Consider the following 20,625-nt stretch of genomic DNA (forward strand, 5'->3'; position numbering starts at 1 on the left):
TGAGATAGTGATTTAGATGCATATCATATTTTTTTTTACTGAGTTAAGTATTGTATGTAATTAGTTTTGCTACAACAAGTGTATGGGACATTGGAAAAAAGTTGTATTTCCCCATGGGGATGAATAAAGTATCTATCTATCTATCTATCTATCTAGCTATCTATCTATCTATCTATCTATCTATCTATCTATCTATCTATCTATCTATCTATCTATCTTTTGGGGGTTTTCTCCCACTCTTCCCTGGAAAAGGCTTCTAGTTCCGTGAGATTCGTGCGCCGTCTTGCATGGACTGATCCATTGAGGTCTCTCCACAGATTTTCGATGATGTTTAGGTCGGGGGACTGTGAGGGCCATGGCAAAACCTTCAGCTTGAGGTGGCCCATTGTGGATTTTGAGGTGTGTTTAGGAACATTATCCTGTTGTAGAAGACATCCTCTTTTCATCTTCAGCTTTTCTTTTTACAGACGGTGTGAAGTTTGCTTCCAGTATTTGCTGGTATGTAATTGAATTCATTCTTCCCTCTACTAGTGAAACGTCCCGTGTGCCGCTGACCGCAACACAAGGTAAAGCATGATCGATCAATCCCCGTGTTTAACAGTTGGGAAGTTGTTCTCTTCATGAAATTCTGTACCTTTTCTTCTCCAAACATACCTTTGCTCTTTGCGGCCAAAAAGTTCTATTTTAACTTCATCAGTCCACAGCACTTGTTTCCAAAATATATCAGGCTAGTTTAGTTGTTTCTTTGCAGACTTCCGACGCTGAACTGCTGAGGACGCAAGAGAGGTTTTCTTCTGATGACTCTTCCATGAAGGTCATATTTGTGCAGGTGTCGCTGCACAGTAGAACAGTGCACCACCACTCCAGAGTCTGCTAAATCTTCCTGAAGGTCTATTGTAGTCAAACGGGGGTTTTGATTTGCCTTTCCAGCAATCTTACGAGCAGTTCTGTCGGAAAGTTTTCTTGGTCTTCCAGACCTCAACTTGAACTTCAACGTTCCTCTTAACTGCCATTTCTTAATTACTTTACGAACTGAGGAAACGGCTACATGAAAACACCTTGCTATCTTCTTATAGCCTTCTTCCGCTTTGTGGGCATCATTTATTTTAATTTTCAGAGTGCTAGGCGGCTGATTAGAGGAGCCCCGGCTGCTGATTGTTGGGACAAGGTTTGAGGAGTCAGGGTATTTATAAAGCTTTGAAATTTGCATCTCCTGGCCTTTCCTAACGATGACTGTGAACAAGCCATAGCCGTAAGAAGCTAATTAAGATCTGAGAGCTTGGTAAAAGTTATCTGAGAGTTCAAATATCTTGCGGTGCCCAAACCTTTGCATGGCGCTCCTTTCCATTTTTCTCAGTCTAAAATTGTAGAAAACAAAAATAATACAGTAATTTTGCTTCAAATGTCGAAAAGTATGTTTCACCTTTAACTTTATGACTTTTGGAGATCAGTTCATCTTCTACTCACTTATCTAATCACAGTAACAGAAATTTTGACCGGGGTGCCCAAACTTTTGCATGCCACTGTAGATCGAGGGGTATTTCCGTTTTTACTTCTGCCGTCTATATAGTCATATCTTTTCTGTGCCACGGCAACCTCTCAGTATTTTTCCTGTTTAGCACTCCGAAGTCCTGAACTGACAATATGATCCTCCCCTTTTGCCTGTGAGGCACTGAGCTCCCTGCGTGAATGAGTGGTGTTGTCAGGTGCAGGGCGAGTCTCAACGCAAACAGTCGCCAATAGCCCAGGGAAAGGGAGCTGTCTCTCCGGTGAAAACAAGTCAGAGCAGCTACATAATTGCATATGAATATGTAAGACCATAAGATATAGGAGCAGAATTAGGCCATTTGGCCCATCGAGTCTGCTCCGTCATTTCATCATGGTGGATCCACTTGTTTCTCTCAGCCCCAATCTCTTGCCTTCTTTGGTAGGGTGAACTTGGCCTTTTCTCTTTCGAGGATCAGAGATGAACTGATAGCGGCGTAGAAGATAATGAGAGGGATTATTCGTGTGGATTGCCAGAGGCTTCCCGCCCCCATCCGTGTTGAAATGGCTAACACAAGAGGACATAGTTTTAAGGTGTTTGGAAGTATGTACAGCGGGGATATCAGAGGTCAGTCTTTCACACAGAGAGTGGTTGGTCCGTGGAATGCACTGCAAGCAATGGCGATTAATGCGGATAAAATAGGTTCTTCTAAGAGGCTCTTATGTAGGGTACACTGAGCTTACGAAAATTGAGGCTATGCGGCAGCGAAATTCTAGGCAGTTTCTAGAGCAGGTTGCTTGTTTGGCACAAAATTGTGGGTCAAAGGGCCTGTAATGTGCTGTAGATTTCTATGTTCTCTGTTCTCCGATATCAGTTCATGCCCTGGCCAATGAAGAAACTATCAACCCTGCCTTAAATATAGCTAAAGTCTTAGCCAACGCAGGTACCCTTTGCAAAGAGTTCCATCGCTCCCGTTAATTACCATTCGATTTATATACAAGTGAAATGGGATCCTGTCCATGCGTTGGGAATTCGAATGGAAATTTACTTAGGGATTCTGATTAGCATCCTCGATCTTGCAACACGTTTTCCGCCAGGAATGTTGCTATAAGTGAGATCTCTGGAAAGCGAGCTTTATTTTAAAAAGACCTAACATAAAAGCATTTTGAATAAGCCATGAGGAGCCTGGAAGCGGATGGGCTACAGCAGCAGGAGCCCACGAGCACACACACTCAGTGCAGGAGGTACCGAATATTGAGAGACTCACGCCGCCGAGCAGACGGAGAGCCAACATCGGGCTCCCGAAGCCCGACTAAGAGCGATCCAGTGAGAGGGGCAAATCTCCAGCGAGCTAGAAAGCAACATTGCCGATTCGGTGTATTGGACCCTTCCTCTTTCATATAATTTGTCTTACATGGGGGTGACATAAGGGGCAGAGGTTCAGTGACGACTTCTCCGAAAAAAAATGCATGCAAAATAATTTGAATTTTATTGGCATTCTGTAATTAAAAACAAAAAAGAAACAGGGAAATTGGTATGCACGTTTGTTGTTGCTGAATTCCCTGCAAATGGAAATATTTGGCAAAGGGCTTGACTTATCTTGTTGACAGTTGAAGTGGGAGGGATCTGAGGAAGGGCTTTGCCTTGATTCCGAATGAGCAGGTGACTCTGTGCTGGGACGTTTAAGCTGAAACTCGTCTTGCCCCGGGCGGGACGGGACCTGCTGGGCGGAGCTTCGAACCTCGCAGAGCGTGGGCGGCTCGAATTCAGAGTCTGTGACTTGCAGACTTTAAAGAGAGAACATCCGCCCTACGTTTGGGTCGAGCAAGCGTTCCCGACCGCTTAGATGCCACAGACCCTTACCATTAACCGTGGTCCCCAGGCTGGGGACAATTGGGATTGAATAACCAGGAGAGAACTGGTGAGATCTGCGCAGAAATCAACAGAGAAACTACTTGCGAACGTGAGGTAAGGTTCACGCAGCCTCTAATATTTTCTACATGTGGTTCAATATGTTACTCTCAGCGATTCGCCTGTTTGCTTCACTCCTTGTCCTTGGCCTACTTTCCGTCCTGCCCCGGCCGAAGATAAGGAGAGAAGAACATAAGAAATAGGAGAAGGAATAGGCCATCCGGCCCATGGAACCTGCTCTGCCGGTCAGTAAAATCATGGCTGATCTGGCCATGGACTATTCTTCACCTACCTGCCTTTTCCCCATAGCCCTTAATTCCCCTACTAATCAAATAATCTAACAACCTTGTCTTAACTATATTCACTGCGGTAGCCTCCACTGCTTCCCTGGGCAGAGAATTCCACAGTTTCACCACTCTCTGAGAAAAGCAGTTCTTCCTCATCCCATTCCTAAATGTACTCCGCCGAATCTTGAGGCTATGTCCCTGGTTCTTGTCTTACCTACCAGTGGTAAAAAAGAAACATTTTCCTGCCTCTATCTTATCTATCCATTTCACATTTTTCTATGCTTCTATCAGTTCTTGTCTCGATCTTCTAAATTCCAGCGAGTACAATCCTAGGTGACTAAATCGCTCCTCATTGTCTAATCGCCCCTCATCTCTGGAATCAACCTGGTGAACCTCCTCTGCACCGCCGGCAAAACCAGACCCGACCGCTTTGTCAGGTGCGTGGAACTGGGACCGCAGTGGTCCGCCTTTCCCCCAGGCCGAGGATGTCAGTGGTTCTACCAGTCCTGCTGCATACCTCTCCCACAGACGCAGTATGGGATCAGTCAAGGGCCATAGGACGCAATCTGACGCTCGACTATTTGGCTCCTTTTCGTAGGGCAGTGTGAGGTGAGGGCCTCTGTCGGCCAGAGTTGAGTATCGATGTTGTGTCCTAACTATCCAGATACGCAAGCCAGGTCAGGACGATATGAAGAACAAGCTGTTGCCTATGTAGCAGGCTGCCCCGCTCTACGCGCCTGATGAACACAAAGGATCGGCAGAAACCGATACAGTTTGGTACCGGTAGCGTCGCAGAAGTTGTCAGTCAGTATTGAATTCAACGTAGCAGTTCCAGCTCCGGATTTTTCCTTTCGGGTTTACACCCGAAGGCTTTAACATGAGTGGGTCTAGTCATAAGGCAGCGGAGGTTTGAGATAAGAGTTTCCCTTTTAAAGCAGCTGCCCACCGCGGCTGGTGAGACCCATCTGCCCGAAGCGACTGTTATTAAAGCCCTTGCCCCCTCCCCTGACAGTAAAACCGTTCAGTCGGGGTCAGTAGCTAGGCCACACATGAAGGCCATGAGCTGGAAGTGGTTGTCAAAGGCTATTTGAGGCAAACGTCATTGGGGGCATTTAATAGGCAGTGGGAACTTGTCCCCTTTACCAGCCTTGGCCGTAACAACCATAAGGAGTCAGTGCAGTACAAAACTAAAGAAGAAAAAACAAATGTTATAAGCGCTCAGCATTTTGGGCACCAATCTAACGGGTACTATTTCACTCTGGGATTTTATATCACATAAATATTATTTCTGTCTCTATTTTGTTTCCATTCCGTGGAGAAGGAATGGTTAAACAATATTAAACCAAGCTCCTTCAGCATTGACTGACAGCTACCGAGCCGGCTGCTTTGATTTCAGCAGAGAGGCCGCTCCCTGTCCTGAGGAATGTGCGTGTTGGAAATTGTCCTGCGGGCAGGCAGCTGCTTGCACAGAGATTCTGAGTTCTGAGTCCCACAGGATAACAGCCTGCACCCAAGTCAGCCAAAGGCCCCTCAGCTGTTTGTCTGCATGAATCGATTTGGAAAATATATCGAACAAGTGATAGAATTCTTAAGCGGGATCTCGGTGGGAATAATGCCGCTTCTGAACTTCAGTCAGGCAACATTTTTTAAAAAAGTGTTCTTGTTTTGGATCAGAGATCCAGGAGTCAGTGGCTCTCTTCTACCTGCGATAATATGTGTCCGGCTGCGTTCTTTTGAAATTTTCTTGCCACGGTTAGGATTTATCCAATGTCAAAGCTGCACTCCGGTGTGGCGGAGAGGTTTTAAAATGATCCCGGTGAGAGAGTAGGAGCACAAGTTGTTTGTTGTCTTTGAAGGAGCCCGTGCAAAGTACAAAGAACTTTGGAAATTTGAATCCAGATGAAACAATTTACATACGAGAGAAAATCTGTTCCGCCCCCATTTTTTTTTCTTCAGCGAAATTTGTCACTTTTACCAATGAACTTCCCAGCTCTGTACTTCATCCCTCCCAATTCAGGATTCACCTATCGCCTTGTGCTTCTCTCTCCTCTCCTCTTCAGCTTTTAACTCTACTCCTCAGTTATTTTTCTCCAGTCCTGCCGAAGGGTCTAAACGCGAAGCGTCGACTGTATATTTTCCACAGTTGCTGGCTGGCCTGCAGAGTTCCTCCAGCATTTAGTGTGCGAAAGAATACATCCCGTCAGTTTGGTGTTTTGCTGAACCCCTGTAGATGCCAACCACAAGGAGAAAGATTTATTTCTTATCAGAAACGCGGGAGAACCGGCAGATGTCGGAAAACCGCACGCAGTACGCATAGAATGCTGGATGAACTCAGAAGGCCAGGCATCATCTATTAAAAAGAGGATACAGTCAACGGTTCGGGCCGAGAACCTTCATCAGCCTTATTTTATTATCTCTGTTCGCCCTCGTGTCTTTTTGCCCAAATCTAAACCATGCGTTCCACCGGCCTTTAGCAAACAGCAGGATAGATATTAGGCCCCCGATAATCCATCCCATGAATTAAACAATAGGTGACACGACAAATTAACTCCCAGAAGCTCCCAAATCTAACTCCCGAAATTAACACGAGAAATCTAAACAAGGAGGAAAGAGACAACAGAATTTGTATCTGTAAAATCAAAACTACAGAACTCAATTCCTAAGGATCCAAAGGTCATCATTCCACCGATGTCGTGAAATTTTCTTTTATTCGAAGTCTCACTTGACCCCGTTCCTCGGTGCAAGAACTTTTTAAACTATACTTGGGAAACCCCACTGCAGACATCCCACCCTGAAAAAAACTCATTTCAGGGAGGTAGCACCATCAATTTGCGGGAGACTCCCGGAGCCTCCAGGAGAGGTGGGATGTCTGCAATAGAGTAGCTCCTTAGCAGCTAACCAGCTAGTTTAAATAACGTTAGTTATGCAATTGAATGAATGACACCTGTTAAACCTATCTCAACATGTCTTTTGCATTTTAACACAACATGGGCAATAGAAAAGTCACTGTTGTAAACAGTACAGCGAGCAACACTGTCATTATTTTTGATCTCTATGTCTCTGTCTGTCTGTCTGTCTGTCTGTCTGTCTGTCTGTCTGTCTGTCTCTCTCTCTCTCTCTCTCTCTCTCTCTCTCTCTCTCTCTCTCTCTCTCTCTCTCTCTCCCTCCCTCTCTCTCTTCTCCACCGCCCCCCCTCGCTCGCTCACTCGCTCGCTCTTAAAAAATCCTTTTCCGGGATATTGTATATAATTTTCGAGCGTCAGGGAGCCGCTATCAATTTGCGGGAGACTCCCGGAACTTCCAGGAGAGGTGGGATGTCTCCCACTGGTTTCCGTGGCTTCATAAGTCACACTCCGGTCCCGCCAAGCCGGTGAGACGAGGGCGGTTCTCTCGCCCCAAACCCCGGTTTGTCTGAATGCTGTGTAATTCGCTACTCAGTGCTAACAAACAACCGACAGCACACTGCATGCCACTAAAGGAATTATATTTATGAATCTTCCCTAAAAAGCTAGTAAAGAAAAGAAAGAATAACATAAAGGGCCTATTATAATTAAACAGCAGCGTCTTCCCTCTTCATCTCGCTCCGAACAAAGGACATGCTCACATTCCAAAGCACCCATTAACTCTCACTGCTTCTACAGAAAGACAAATATGTTGGCAGTGAAACCTTGCCCGGCGCGTTCACGGTACCAAGGAGACTGAGAGTGTACTGATCTTCACCGGCACTCAACTCTGAGAGCAGAGATGAAAAGTAGACAGCCTTTATAGGGTTAATACATCACAGGATACTTCTCACTAAAATCTTCCTGACACAGGCTGCGAGCAAAGATTAGATCTGATGCAAACGATTTCTTCTATTCTCGGTTCATGATTCATAGCAGGCAAACAGGACGAACTGGGGCCCGTTTCCAGATGCTTCGGGGCTGGAGGCTAGCACACCCTGTGACTCACGCATTTCCAGCTGAACGGTTTTACAAGAGCGGCTAAATTTATACCAAGGCCCCAAAGTACAATTCCTAAGCCCAGTTTCCTGTCAGATCTTGCCAGACAACTTTTGCCAATTCTTCCACAACCGACAGGAGTGATATATACTCTGTATCATCTTGCCGACTTTCCGATTTCGCAATTGTCCTGCAGCTTGGGGAGCAGAACCCAGTATCAAAGAGAGGGGTGTGTTGTGTGGAGAAACAGAGAAAACTAGGAACGAACCATTCATGAACCCAACATCAGTGGCGGGGAGAATGACAGCACGTGCGGTGAAGTAGGCGACAGCACGAGAATGGCAGGGCCGGCAGTGCGTGCGCGGATTTATGAATGGAGATCGTGTTTGACTTATTCGTGGAATACACTATTGATGGCATTGATTGGGGAGACACGCTGGCTGTGATAAAATGGAAAATAAAAATGACCCACCTGGAATACCGAGCTGTTGTGGTGGCGGTGCGGTTGAATAAAGTCAACGAATCATAGAACACAGACAGGCCCTTCGGCCTCCGCAGCATTCATGTCCACGCACCTATCTATAAGACCATAAGTCATAGAAGCAGAATTTGAGCAAACTCACATTCTCTGATTGGAAGAGCTTCAAACTTTTCACCTTTTGTGTTTTAATTCTGTACTTCTCTGTCAAATCTCCCTTTATTCTTCTACGCTCTAGGGAGTAAAGTTCTGGCCTAACATACTTTCCAATACCTCATGTCCTCAGCTCCTGGCAATAATCTAGTAAATTCACTCAGCACTCTTTCAGTCTTATTGACATCTTTCCCGCTGACCAAAACTCACAAAAAACTGCAATTTTTGCCTTACAACGTTTTATGCAACTTCAACATCACATCCTTATTCTTGTCCTCAATGCTGTGAGTTATGAAAACCAACGTGATATTTGAGGAGAGGGAACATTTCCCTTCATTTCTGGGTTCTTGGGGAACGGAACAACAACACCTTTCTCTAATTATATAGGACCAAAATGAGTGTCCAACTTGCAATATAGCTGCAATTGTTCTGGACTATATTTTACCTAAATTTTTATCTGTCTGTCTTGGAGTGAATTATAATCTCCAAACACGGTCCCGGCTTACCGCCCTTGTCGAAGAAAATCCGCATGAAGGGTCTCGTCCCGAAACGTCGACTGCCAGCTCTTCTCCATAGATACTGCCTGGACCGCTGAGTTCCTCCAGTGTCTTGTGTCTGTCGAATAGACACAAGAGCTGGGATAGAGACGGACAGTATGTTCATTGTCTGAAAACGGGGAGTTGTAATTTAAAAGCGCAAACCAGTATTGCTTTAGACAGCTTGGATGCAGGGTGATAGGGTGAGAACCTATCAATCTCCGCCCTAAATGAACCCCACGACCTGGCATCCACTGCTCTCTGTAGTAACAAATTCCACAAATTCATCACCGTCTGGATTAATGAATTTCTCGGCATCACTGTTTTATGTGGACGCCCCTTTATCCTGAGGCTGTGTTGCTTCTTGTCCTACACCATGGGAAACGTACTTTCCGCATCTACTCTCTCTATGCCTTTCAATATTCGACGGATTTCAATGAAATACCCCCTCATCCCTCCAAATTCCAGCAAGTATAGACCCAGGCCTATCAGACCTTCCTTGTATGATAACCCGTTCATTCCCGGAATCATCCCTTGAACCTCCTCTGAATCCTCCCAAGTTTGAAGTTCTAACTTTCACCAAGCCCTCAAATTCACTTGGTCCATCTCGGACACTTCTCTCCCCTTTCTCGATCTCTCGGTCTCCATCTCTGGAGAGAGACTGTCCATTGACATCTTCTATAAACCCACTGACTCCCATAACTACCTTGTTTATACCTCTTCCCACCCTGCCAAATGTAAAAACGCTATTCCCTATTCCCAGTTACTCCGTCTCCGCCGCATCTGCTCTAAGGATGAGGTTTTCCATTCCAGGACATCTCAAATGTCCTCTTTCTTTAAGAATTGTGGTTTCCCTTCTGCCGTCATCTATAATGCCCTCAGCCGCATCTCCTCCATTTCCCGCACTTCGGCCCTTACCCCATCCTCCCGTCACCACAACAGGGACCGTATTCCCCTTGTTCTCACCTACCACCCCACCAGCCTCCGGATCCAGCATATTATCCTCCACAACTTCCGCCACCTTCAACAGGACCCCACCATTAAGCACATCTTTCCCTCTCTACCTCTCTCCGCATTTCGCAGGGATCGTTCCCTCCGCGACTGCCTGGTCCACACGTCCCTCCCCACAGATCTGCCAACTGGCACTTATCCCTGCATGCATAAGTGCTACACTTGTCCCTACACCTCCTCTCTTACCACCATTCAGGGCCCCAAACAGTCCTTCCAGGTAAGGCAACACTTCACCTGTGAGTCTGTTGGGGTCATCTATTGCATCCCGTGCTCCTGGTGTGGCCTCCTCTACATCGGCGAGACCCGACACAGGTTGGGGGATCGCTTCGTCGAGCACCTCCGCTCCGTCAGCCACAACAGACAGGATCTCCCGGTTGTCACTCACGTCAACTCTGCTTCACATTGCCATTCGGATATGTCCATACATGGCCTCCTCTACTGCCATGATGAGGCCAAGCTCAAGTTGGAGGAGGAACACATCATCTACCGTCTGGGTAGTCTCCAGCCCCTTGGCATGAACACTGAATTCTCCAACTTCCGGTAATTCCCTCCCTATCCCTTCCCCCATCCCACCTTCACTCTGTCTCCTCTTCCAGCTGCCTATCACCTCTCTCATGATTCTGCCTTCTTCTACTACCCATAGTGCTTTCCCCTTACATTCCTTCTTCACTTCTCCTGCCTATAGCCTCCCTGTTTCCCCTCCTGCACCTCTTGATCTTTCCTCTGATTGGTTTTTCACCTGGCACCTTCCACCCTCCCCCCTCCTTCTTTATAGGGCCCCTGCCCCCTCCTTCTTCAGTCCTGGCGAAGGGTCTCGGCCCGAAACGTTGACTGCTCATTTCAACGGATGCTGCTCGATCTGCTGAATTCATCCAGCTTGTTTGTACATGTTGATTTGACCACAGCATTTGCAGTTTACTTTGTGCTTAAGTTTGAAGTTCTTCATTAAATAGGATAACTGTGGACCTTGGTAGAGATTATTACATTGGAGCACGGCAAATCTGAGTGAGGTGTGAGGTAGGAACGAAGGACAACGTGCATACTGCTTGCAGAGTATGCTAGGATTGAAATACAGACGCTGTCGCCTCGATCTCAAATTGTGTCCAGCTAGCCGCAAAGCTACTGTGATTCCAAGAATACATTTTGTGCACTGGCATTCGAGAATTCTGCTGACAAAGATCTATGCATTCATTCACTAATTATATATTTGCTATGTTGAACGATATTTAATGTGGGTGCCTCAGCCGAGGGCGTCTGCTGGGCAAAGAATATGTGATACTACTATATTTACAAATTAATCATGTCGTCTCTCTTTCCTAGATGGTTGTTGGTGTAATTTAGTGCACCGTGAAGAGAGGGAGCTTCCTTCGGCTACAAGTGAGCAATTAAGCGACACTGCGGCAAAGCAGAAACAGAATGGACAGAGGTAAGCCCACAGTGAACGCTTTCGAAATCCCCCATCTATATCTACCGGTAGTTCAAACATTTTTGAACAGTACCACGAATAGTGGAGCCGACTTGATGGGCTGCAGGGCCTGATTCTACTCCTGGGTCTTGTGGGATAATAGGTCAAGGGAAGAAGCATTTGTATGTGAATCGAGTGAACATTGAGAGCTGTCATGAAAATGTGATATTGATCCCATGGGGGCAGAGGTCTCATGAACAGAGTGTCGATATGTCTGGTACAGGAAAATACCACCAGAAAAAGCGGGTCGAGGGGCGTGTGTTAGGCAGGGGTACGGCTGAACTACCGGAACAGAAAGTCGCTGGATGAGCTCAGCTGTGTGGAACGTAGGTGGGAATACGTCAGCCATTGATGTGGGAGATGTGGCCGTCGAGAGAACAGACAGCGTGCCTTTAGCCAGTGGCACGCTGTGACGGGGTGTTTCCCCAGAAGAAGTGGAGGGGATGATTTACAGGACATGCCCTGGTGTCGAGAGCGGTCTGAGAATCGGAAACGGCTTGATTGCTAATAAGTCGTGTTTGACAAATGCCTGGCTAATTTCCAAAGTGGTACTGACAGTTATAGACACTGTTCGATTTCCTCTTTGGAAACGATATCTTCATGGTTCTTTCTTGACTATTTTTGTTTCCTTTCATTTCACGCTCGAGTTCATGTCAATCAATACTGAGCCCGTCTGTAGCATTAAACATAGAATATAACAAAAAGAGACCTTTCGGCCGACTGTATCTGTGCCGTCCGTGATAGTAGATTAATCTAATTTAACTAGATTACTCACCATTTAACAAAAAAAACGCACATATTTAAAAACTGAATTATATGCATGTTTGTATCTATCTATCTATCTATCTATCTATCTATCTATCTATCTATCTATCTATCTATCTATCTATCTATCTATCTATCTATCTATCTATCTATCTAACTATCTATCCATCCATCCATTCATCTATCTGTCTGTCTGTCTGCCTATCTATGTATCCATCTACTATATTTATCTATCTGGACAGTATGCCTTTCAGCCATTTGCGCTCTCTGACAGGGTGTTTGTACAGCAGAGGCGGAGGGGAGCTACCTGTAACCTTTGTTCTGCGTCTTATTTACCGGACATTTACCTGGTGCCGAAAGCGGTCTGAGAACTGGAAACGGCCTCAATGTGAATAAGTCGTGTTTGATAAATGCCGTGAGTGGTGTCGCGGCCGAGGACCGCGGATGTGTGTCGATTACTCAGAACGGATTTTACCTCATCTCTTCCCAGATCTGAGCTCCGAAATCTCCACCTTCCTGTCCAGTTGCAACGACGGCCAGCTGTTGTGGTTGACGAGATTCTACAGGTACCGACTGGAGCAGGCGATTGAAGAAGGTGTGGAGGGTCTCGGTCTCATGTTAACGGACGAGGATCATTTCACGGGGCGAGAGTATCACGTAAGTGGAAGGGACGCAGATGGAACATAGATACCTATGTGTAACACAGGGCTGACAGAACCGGTGTGAAGCCGTAGGTCAGTTGCCGGTGTGGCCGGAGAAATGGCAGATGGAGCTTTTTTCTTTAAATAAAAATCATTTACGGGATGTGGGTGTCGCCAGCTAAACCAACATTTATTGCCTGTCCCTAGTTGGCCTTGAGAATGTGTGGCTGAACTACCCTCTTGAACCGCTGCAGTCCGTGAGGTGTAGGTCTACCCACAGCACTGTTAGGGACGCGAATGCATGATTGTGACCCAGCGACAATGAAGGAACGGCGATATATTTCCATATCAGGATGGTCAGTGACTTGGAGGGGTATCCCCAAGTGTTGGTGTTCACAGGTATCTGCTGCTTCTCGGCCTTCGAGATGGTCGTGGTCGTGGGTCTGGAAGGCGCTGCCTTCGGAACGTTGGTGTGATGTTGCAGTACATCTGGTAGATAGTACACTGCAAAGGTTGGTCGATGGTGGGGGGATTGGGTGCTTGTGGAAAGGGTACCAATCAAGTGGGCTGCCTTGTGCTGGATGGTGCCAAGCCTGTTGAGTTGTCATGGAACAGCCCTCGCCCAGCGTACCCCGCTGAGTATGAAGTGCCAGTGGGCTGAATGGTGCCAAGCCTGTTGAGTTCTCATGGAACAGCCCTCGCCCAGCGTACCCCGCTGAGTATGAAGTGCCAGTGGGCTGAATGGTGCCAAGCTTACTGAGCGCTCATGGAACTACCCTCGCCCAGCGTACCCCGCTATGAAGTGCCAGTGGGCTGAATGGTGCCAAGCTTACTGAGCGCTCATGGAACTGCCCTCGCCCAGCGTACCCCGCTGAGTATGAAGTGCCAGTGGGCTGAATGGTGCCAAGCTTACTGAGTTCTCATGGAACTGCCCTCGCCCAGCGTACCCCGCTGAGTATGAAGTGCCAGTGGGCTGAATGGTGCCAAGCTTACTGAGTTGTCATGGAACTGCCCTCGCCCAGCGTACCCCGTTGAGTATGAAGTGCCAGTGGGCTGAATGGTGCCAAGCTTACTGAGTTCTCATGGAACTGCCCTCGCCCAGCGTACCCCGCTGAGTATGAAGTGCCAGTGGGCTGAATGGTGCCAAGCTTACTGAGTTCTCATGGAACTGCCCTCGCCCAGCGTACCCCGCTGCGTATGAAGTGCCAGTGGGCTGAATGGTGCCAAGCTTACTGAGTTCTCATGGAACTGCCCTCGCCCAGCGTACCCCGCTGAGTATGAAGTGGTAGCTCAAACGGAAAGAGACCAAGACTCCAGCATCATAAGGATCTTAGGATCCGAGTCCATGAAAATGGTTCTACGGGTTAATTGGGTGTTAGGAAAACAGATAATATGTTTGCGTTTTCAGTCGAGGCGTAGAGTTCAAACGTCACGGAGTTGTTTTCGTGAACTTTACAAAAGTAGTTTGCCGCATCTGGAGGATTGTGCACATTTCTGGTCGCCCCAGTAGGAATGACGTCCGAGCTTTGGAGAGGGTGGACAAAATGTTTATGAGGACACAGCCTGGATTAGTATCGGTGAAGGTTGAGTGGAGATCTGACACCGGTTTATAGAGCGGACAGATCGCATTGTTCCCCTCCAGTATTGAAATGTATAAAAATCAGAGTGTGCGCATTCGAGGTGAGAGGAGGTAACTTCAGAATTGATTTCAGGGGGAAGTTGTCACTCAGAAGTGGTGTGTGCCTGCGATGGGGTTGTGGGAGAGGGAGATAGATCAGGCGTTTAGTAGAAGCGGTTAGATAGGTCTATGGAAAATGGAAGGGTATGAACAGTGCGCAGGGAAATGAGTTCTGATTCGTTGCCCATTTGATTATTCATTTATATAGTTCCACACAACATTGTGGGCCCGACAGGGCAGGTAAGTGAACCATAGGAGAAAGCGAAGGAGGAGGGGCACCAGGGAAGAGGTGGTAGGCTGGTGAGGAGAAGAGCTATGTGGACAATTTAACAATTAGAAGAAGAGGGAAAAAGAAGTGTATATGTTCTTTTTTGGCAAAACTGCCGGACAATGAAAAGGCGCTGTCCACGTGGAACAAATCCTACAGAAGTGTCCGGGAAGGCGGCGAGACTTGAGCTTTTATGGGGCTGAATGCTGGGTGCGGCGAAGAGAGATGAATGAGTCCTCTGTATTTTCTGATTTGCACTTTATGAGCCGCAGCAGGCGAGCCGCACTGACAACTGATTGCTACAGATCGGGCCATTAATGGATATCACCGCCTTACTCCACTCTGCCCATCATCTAATGGCCATCTCAATACCTACTTGAACTTTCCGCAAGGGATTTGGATGCCATTGTTGACCCACTCCCCGGACTCACACACCTTACATGTCTTGTGGTTTGTTTGTCTGCCCATGTCTGTACTTCATCCTCACCGTCATTATGGGGTCCTGTGTCATTTGAACAGGCAGCAACCGGCGATCGTCTCTCTTTTGAACTTCGTTCATTTGATGGCATGCCACCATGCCGGATGTTTCGGAAATCCTCTCAGTCCTTATGGCTGCTTCATTCACAACTGCGGTATTCACAGTGGACAAGGTTAACCTTTATTTTATTGAACCTATCCTCGGAAAAAGAGCTTTGAACGAACAAGAGCTTAGACTAGCGACCAATCCGGACATGAGGAGTTTTGAGAAAAGGAGACTTCAGTCAGGTGCCCGAGGATGAAATGTAGCAGCGGGTCTATACAGTGAAAAATATCTTTATTAGCGACCAATCGCTGTTTGCGATTGATGAGCAAGAGCAAATGAAAGGAAGGCAGGGCGAAGCGCAGCGGCCGTCGTCTGAGTGGACAGAGTCAGAGTGGTGATCCTGAGGATTTAGCTCTTCGAGGCTTTCACGAATTGAGGCTTCATCTGAGAAGACAAAGGAAAGAAAAACTCAAGCTTATTTCGTTGTCTTCCTTATATCTGCACAGCTAGGGCAGTAGAGATGCCAGGCAGGATAGTGCAATGTTCCTCTTTTGAGATCTTGGAAGGAGGCAGGGAGATCTCCAGTACCGCTACAACTGCGGGAAGTTCATCTAACAGCAGCTTCTAACAAACCGCAATGAGGAGTTGAAGCTGGAAGTGGATGAACTCCGGATCATTCGGGAAGCTTGGGAGGTGATAGATAGGACATACGGAGAGGTAGTTGCACCCAAGGTGCAGGGCACAGGAAACTGGGCGACAGTCAGGAAGGGGAAAGGAGTTAAGGAACCAGTGCAGTGTACCACTGTTGCCACCCTCCTCAGCAACATGTATATTACTTTGGATAGTCAGGGTGGGGTATGACGGTGATCTAAGAGACGAAAGTCACAGTGGTCGGGTCTCTCGCACTGTCTGCATTTGTGACACAGAAGGAAAGGGAGGAGAAGATGCGGGCAGTAGTGATATGGGATTTATTAGTTAGGGGAACGGACAGCAGATGCTGTGGGCAAGAGCCACATTCCCAGATGGTCTGTTGCCTCCCCGGTACCAGGCTCCGAGACATATCCGATCGAGTCCTCAGCATTCTTAACTGAGACGCTGAACAGCCAGAAGTCGTGGTCCTTGGAGGTACCAATAGCATGCGTAGGAAGAGTGATCAGGTTCTGCATAGGAAGTTCAGGGACGTAGGTTCTAAGTAAAAGGGCAGGGCCTGCAGGGATGTGATTTCAGGATTGCCATCCATACCATGTGCCGGTGAGGCCAGAAAAAGGACGATTATACGGTTCAATACGTGGCTAAGGAGTTGGTGCAGCAGGGAGTGTGTAAGACTTTTGAATCACTGGGCTCTCTTCCAGGGAAGGTGGGTCTGTGCAGAAGGGACTGTTTGCTCCTGAACTATAGGGGAACATATATCCAAGTGGGAAGGTCTGTTAATGCTGCACGGTGGGATTTATACTAGAGTTGCAGTGGGATAGGAACCAGGGTACCAGCACAGTTAGTGGAAATATTGTGGAGGCAGATGTTAGTAACACCTCAGACAAAGTTAGGAATCAAAAGGTTGAACACGGTGCGACTGGTGTCCTGAACTTCCTATATTTAAATCCAAGTAATACGGTAGGAAAAGGAGAATGATAGTGCTGAAGCTGGTTTGCAAACAAAGGCGATGTGTAGTGAGGAGAGGCATTTCATATGTCAAAATTGCAGTTAACAGGATGAGTTGCGGCGGAAAAGGCGGACAACATCGAAAGGGGAGAAATCACAGGAATGAGCTGTTGTATCTGAATACGCGCAGTACACGGAAAAAGGTCGATGACAGTTACAGATTGGCATGTCCGAAGTTGCAGTCATCACCGAATCATGGCAGAAAAAAGATTATAGCATATGATGCTGCGTCACTGAGACTGCGATCGCTGTCGCCTTCCGTATTGAATAATACCTGACAACTGGCTCACAGACTCCAAGCATTGCTATCAGATCCCCGCACGCGCAGAAACCCTGAATTTGCTGGCTAGTTCTTCCTGCCATTTCCACAGATTAACCGGACGCGTCGTGGAGCCCGGCAGTGAAGTCTGGACCGAGACCCGACAATCCTTAAACCCGGTGCTGGGTTAGTCTAGGTTGATAATTGTTTGTATCTGAATCGTGACTGCTCTCTGTACTCAGCACCACAGGAGATATTATCACGGAGCCGAACCTTTCCTCAACTTCCCGACTGCTCCATCTGGCTCTGAATATATTGTTTATTACAACACGTAATCGTTGCTTATTACAGCACGCGATCGTTGTTTCTTACAGAGCGTGACTGAGCTCGCCGAGATGGGCAACCGAGCGGACGCTTCCAGACTCCTCCTGGATCTGGTGACGGAGAAGGGCTCCGGGGCGCGAAGGGCGATGTGGGAATCCTTTGTGAAAATACGTCTCACGTTACCAAAGCTGAACAGGATATTGAACGAAATACGGGAAAGCGGTAAAGGGAATATTGCACCCTCTGCTACTTTTCAGATATTAAAGCTACTATTTTTAGAATATTGCACAGAAGTGACTTCATGTTATTTAATCTGTCTGAACAGGGCATGGCCAGTTCCCCAACATGAGCAGCGACAGGCGTTTATCTGAAGTGCCAGTTCCATTGAAAGGTAAGTGATGGAACAGATATCCGAGAACATCTGTTGCGCTGGAGATTCAAAATGGCTGCTTTCTGAATCCTGCTTAAAGTCTGTTGCAATCTGGGTGTCAGGCTTTATTTGCGGGGGCTGGAGGATTAAAAACTATTCACATTAGTCACAAGCTCGGGCACCCCGTATTGTCTCAAGTTTTATACCACGTGATTTACAGTGTATCTCGTTTTTTAACTTGCCACTCATCTGTGAATTCTAAAACATCACCAACGTTCAAATGATCAGCAAACGCACACATCTGCGTTTATATACATCACACATACATCTTATATACATCACTTATGTACATCGCCCATTGTGGTCCTGACTTCAATGTATGCTGAGCATCCTGAGCAGTTGCATCACTGCCTGGTTCGGAAATTAAACCATCTCGGATCGCAAGACCCTGCAGCGGATAGTGAGGTCAGCTGAGAAGATCGTCGGGGTCTCTCTTCCCGCCATTACGGACATTTACACTACACGCTGCATCCGCTAAGGAAACAGCATTATGAAGGGCCCCACGCACTCCTCATACAATCTCTTCTCCCTCCTGCCGTCTGGGAAAAGGCTCCGAAGCATTCGGGCTCTCACAACCAGACTATGTAACAGTTTCTTACCCCAAGCTATCAAACCCCTCAATACCCAGAGCCTGGACTGACACCTTACTGCCCTATTGTCTTGTTTATTATTTATTGTAATGCCTGCACTGTTTTGTACACTTTATGCAGTCCTGGGTAGGTCTGTAGTCTAGTGTAGATTTTTTTTCTGTGTTGTTTTTTCTACGTAGTTCAGTGTAGATTTTGTACTTTGTCAGGTAGCACCATGGTCCTGAAAAAAGTTGTCTCATTTTTACTATGTACTGTACCAGCAGTTATGGTCGAAATGACAATAAAAAGTCATTGACTTTACTTGTCCTGACTTGGCTTGACGAAGAGTTTCGATCGACTGTACTTTTCTCCATAAATGCTCCCTGGCCTGCTGAGTTCCTGCAGCGCTTTGTCTGCTTTGCACACATAGTAAGTGTTTCAGTATGGATCCCCACGGAATACAATTATTCGCAGACCTCAGGTCGATTTGCTCACTATTCTCTCTTTCCTTTGGGCAAGGCAGTTCTGAATTGAAATAACCAATTCAGCACTGATCGCATGCAGCACATATTGTTATTTGAGCCGCCTACGAATGACCCTATCAAAGCCTTACTAAAATCCACAGAGACAGCAGCCATCGCTCTACCTTCTTCAAGCACTGGCGTCAACAAACGAAATCAACCAGGGTTAGTAAAACACCGCTTTCCACGCAGAGATCCATAGTTGTTCTCCCTAATGGTTCCCATTGGGCTCCCATTGGGCTCTCCCCAATGGTTCAAATTCTATCACGAAGAGTTCTCTCCAGTAACATCCCTATCCCTGACGCGAGACCCAACTATCTAGAGTTTCCCCGATTATTCCTGGAACACGTCTGTGGCTAGGCAAGACATAAAGATATTAGTCAAGAACCCAATGCCTCTCTCAATAACGTGGAGTATGTCACATGAAGTCCCGGGGACCTCTCCATCTTGATGCTTTTTTAAGAGACCCGTCTTCTTTGCTTCCGCACTGATCTCCCTATCCTACAAGACATTCCCTTGGTAAATACTGATGTAAAATACTCATTAGGAATCTCATCCACATCCCAGGGAACTGTTCCCTCTATTAAACTTTGAGTCTTACACACTCTCCCGAATTATCCTATTGATCCCGATGTATGTAATTATCCTATTGATCCTGATGTATGTATAGAATGCCTTTGGGATTCGCTTTCATCCTACTTACCAAGGACTTGTAATGGCTCTCCGAATTCCCTCACCGTGTTTCTTTCTGGCTTCTTTATAACCTTCTGTTTGATTTTAGCTTTCTCATCCGTACACACTTCTTCTTTTGCTTTGTGACTAAATCTCTTTTGACATCCAAGGTTCTCATACTTTTTCAACCTTGTCCTTTCTTCTGACCTGATCATACAGTGCCTGCCTCTATTCTGCGCAATTGGCCTTCAAACGACCTCCACGTTCTCTGCTAACTCTCAGTAGCTCCTGCCTAATGTTCTCCCAATTTGTCCTGCTCCAAATTAATACACTACCAAAATGTCCATGCCTTCCTTATCTATAGCTTTCTTAAAAAAAAACGGTTGTTGTCCTTTTTCCTTAACTCGTCATCCACTGAAAGGTCGGTCAGGAGGCCAGGCTTGTTAGTGAACAGTAGGTCTAGTGAGGCCCTTCCTCGTGGTTGTCGATCTACGTATTGATTTAATATACTTCCTGGATGCACGTAACACCTTCTGTCCCACATCACCCTCTTGCTTTATATAAGGAACGTTGTTGTTCCCCATGAAAATAATGCGTTGTTTTTTTTACCTTTTCTTAATATGCTCGTTTTTCAATGTTCGCTAACTATTGGAAGCCATATAGACCAAATCCAGGAGTGACTGCACCCTTCCAACTTTTGAGTTCCACCCATGTAGACTCAGTAAAGAGTTCAGCGACTGCAGCTGTGATGTTGTCCCTGATTAGCATTGCAAACCCTCCTTTTTTGCTTCGCCCTCTATCTTTCCTAAAACACCAAAACCCGTGGGCATTAAGCACCCAGTGCTTTTGATCCCCTAACCAAGTCTCTGTCAGAGTTTTACCCTTGTAAAAGATGATTTCCGTGTGACCAGCAGTTTTACTTTTCATCCTTATTCATATTTTTCACGTTGGTCCATGCCGTTCTGCCGAGGCCTCCCTGGGGTTCGGGGATAAACACCTCTCATGTTCCGCTGGGGTGGCATCGAACTCGATGGCTTGAACATTGAGT

General features: G+C 46.7%; 1 protein-coding gene and 1 pseudogene across 1 annotated transcript in view; one reads left to right on the forward strand and one right to left on the reverse strand.

Moving 5' to 3' along the window:
• Nucleotides 1–20,625, reverse strand: part of LOC140733787 (uncharacterized) — a 276,015-nt pseudogene that overhangs the window by 140,774 nt on the left and 114,616 nt on the right.
• The window catches only part of LOC140732877 (NACHT, LRR and PYD domains-containing protein 3-like), a 29,646-nt gene continuing 12,326 nt past the window's right edge, over nucleotides 3,306–20,625 (forward strand). Inside the window, exons 1-5 of the mRNA XM_073055526.1 lie at nucleotides 3,306–3,454; nucleotides 11,124–11,229; nucleotides 12,524–12,690; nucleotides 17,436–17,607; nucleotides 17,711–17,776. Of these exons, the coding sequence (XP_072911627.1) occupies nucleotides 11,220–11,229; nucleotides 12,524–12,690; nucleotides 17,436–17,607; nucleotides 17,711–17,776 (415 nt within the window). The 5' untranslated portion in view covers nucleotides 3,306–3,454; nucleotides 11,124–11,219. The remainder of the gene's footprint in view (nucleotides 3,455–11,123; nucleotides 11,230–12,523; nucleotides 12,691–17,435; nucleotides 17,608–17,710; nucleotides 17,777–20,625) is intronic.

Source organism: Hemitrygon akajei, chromosome 9 (genome assembly GCF_048418815.1).
Source record: "Hemitrygon akajei chromosome 9, sHemAka1.3, whole genome shotgun sequence".
NCBI classification, from domain to species: Eukaryota; Metazoa; Chordata; class Chondrichthyes; order Myliobatiformes; family Dasyatidae; genus Hemitrygon; species Hemitrygon akajei.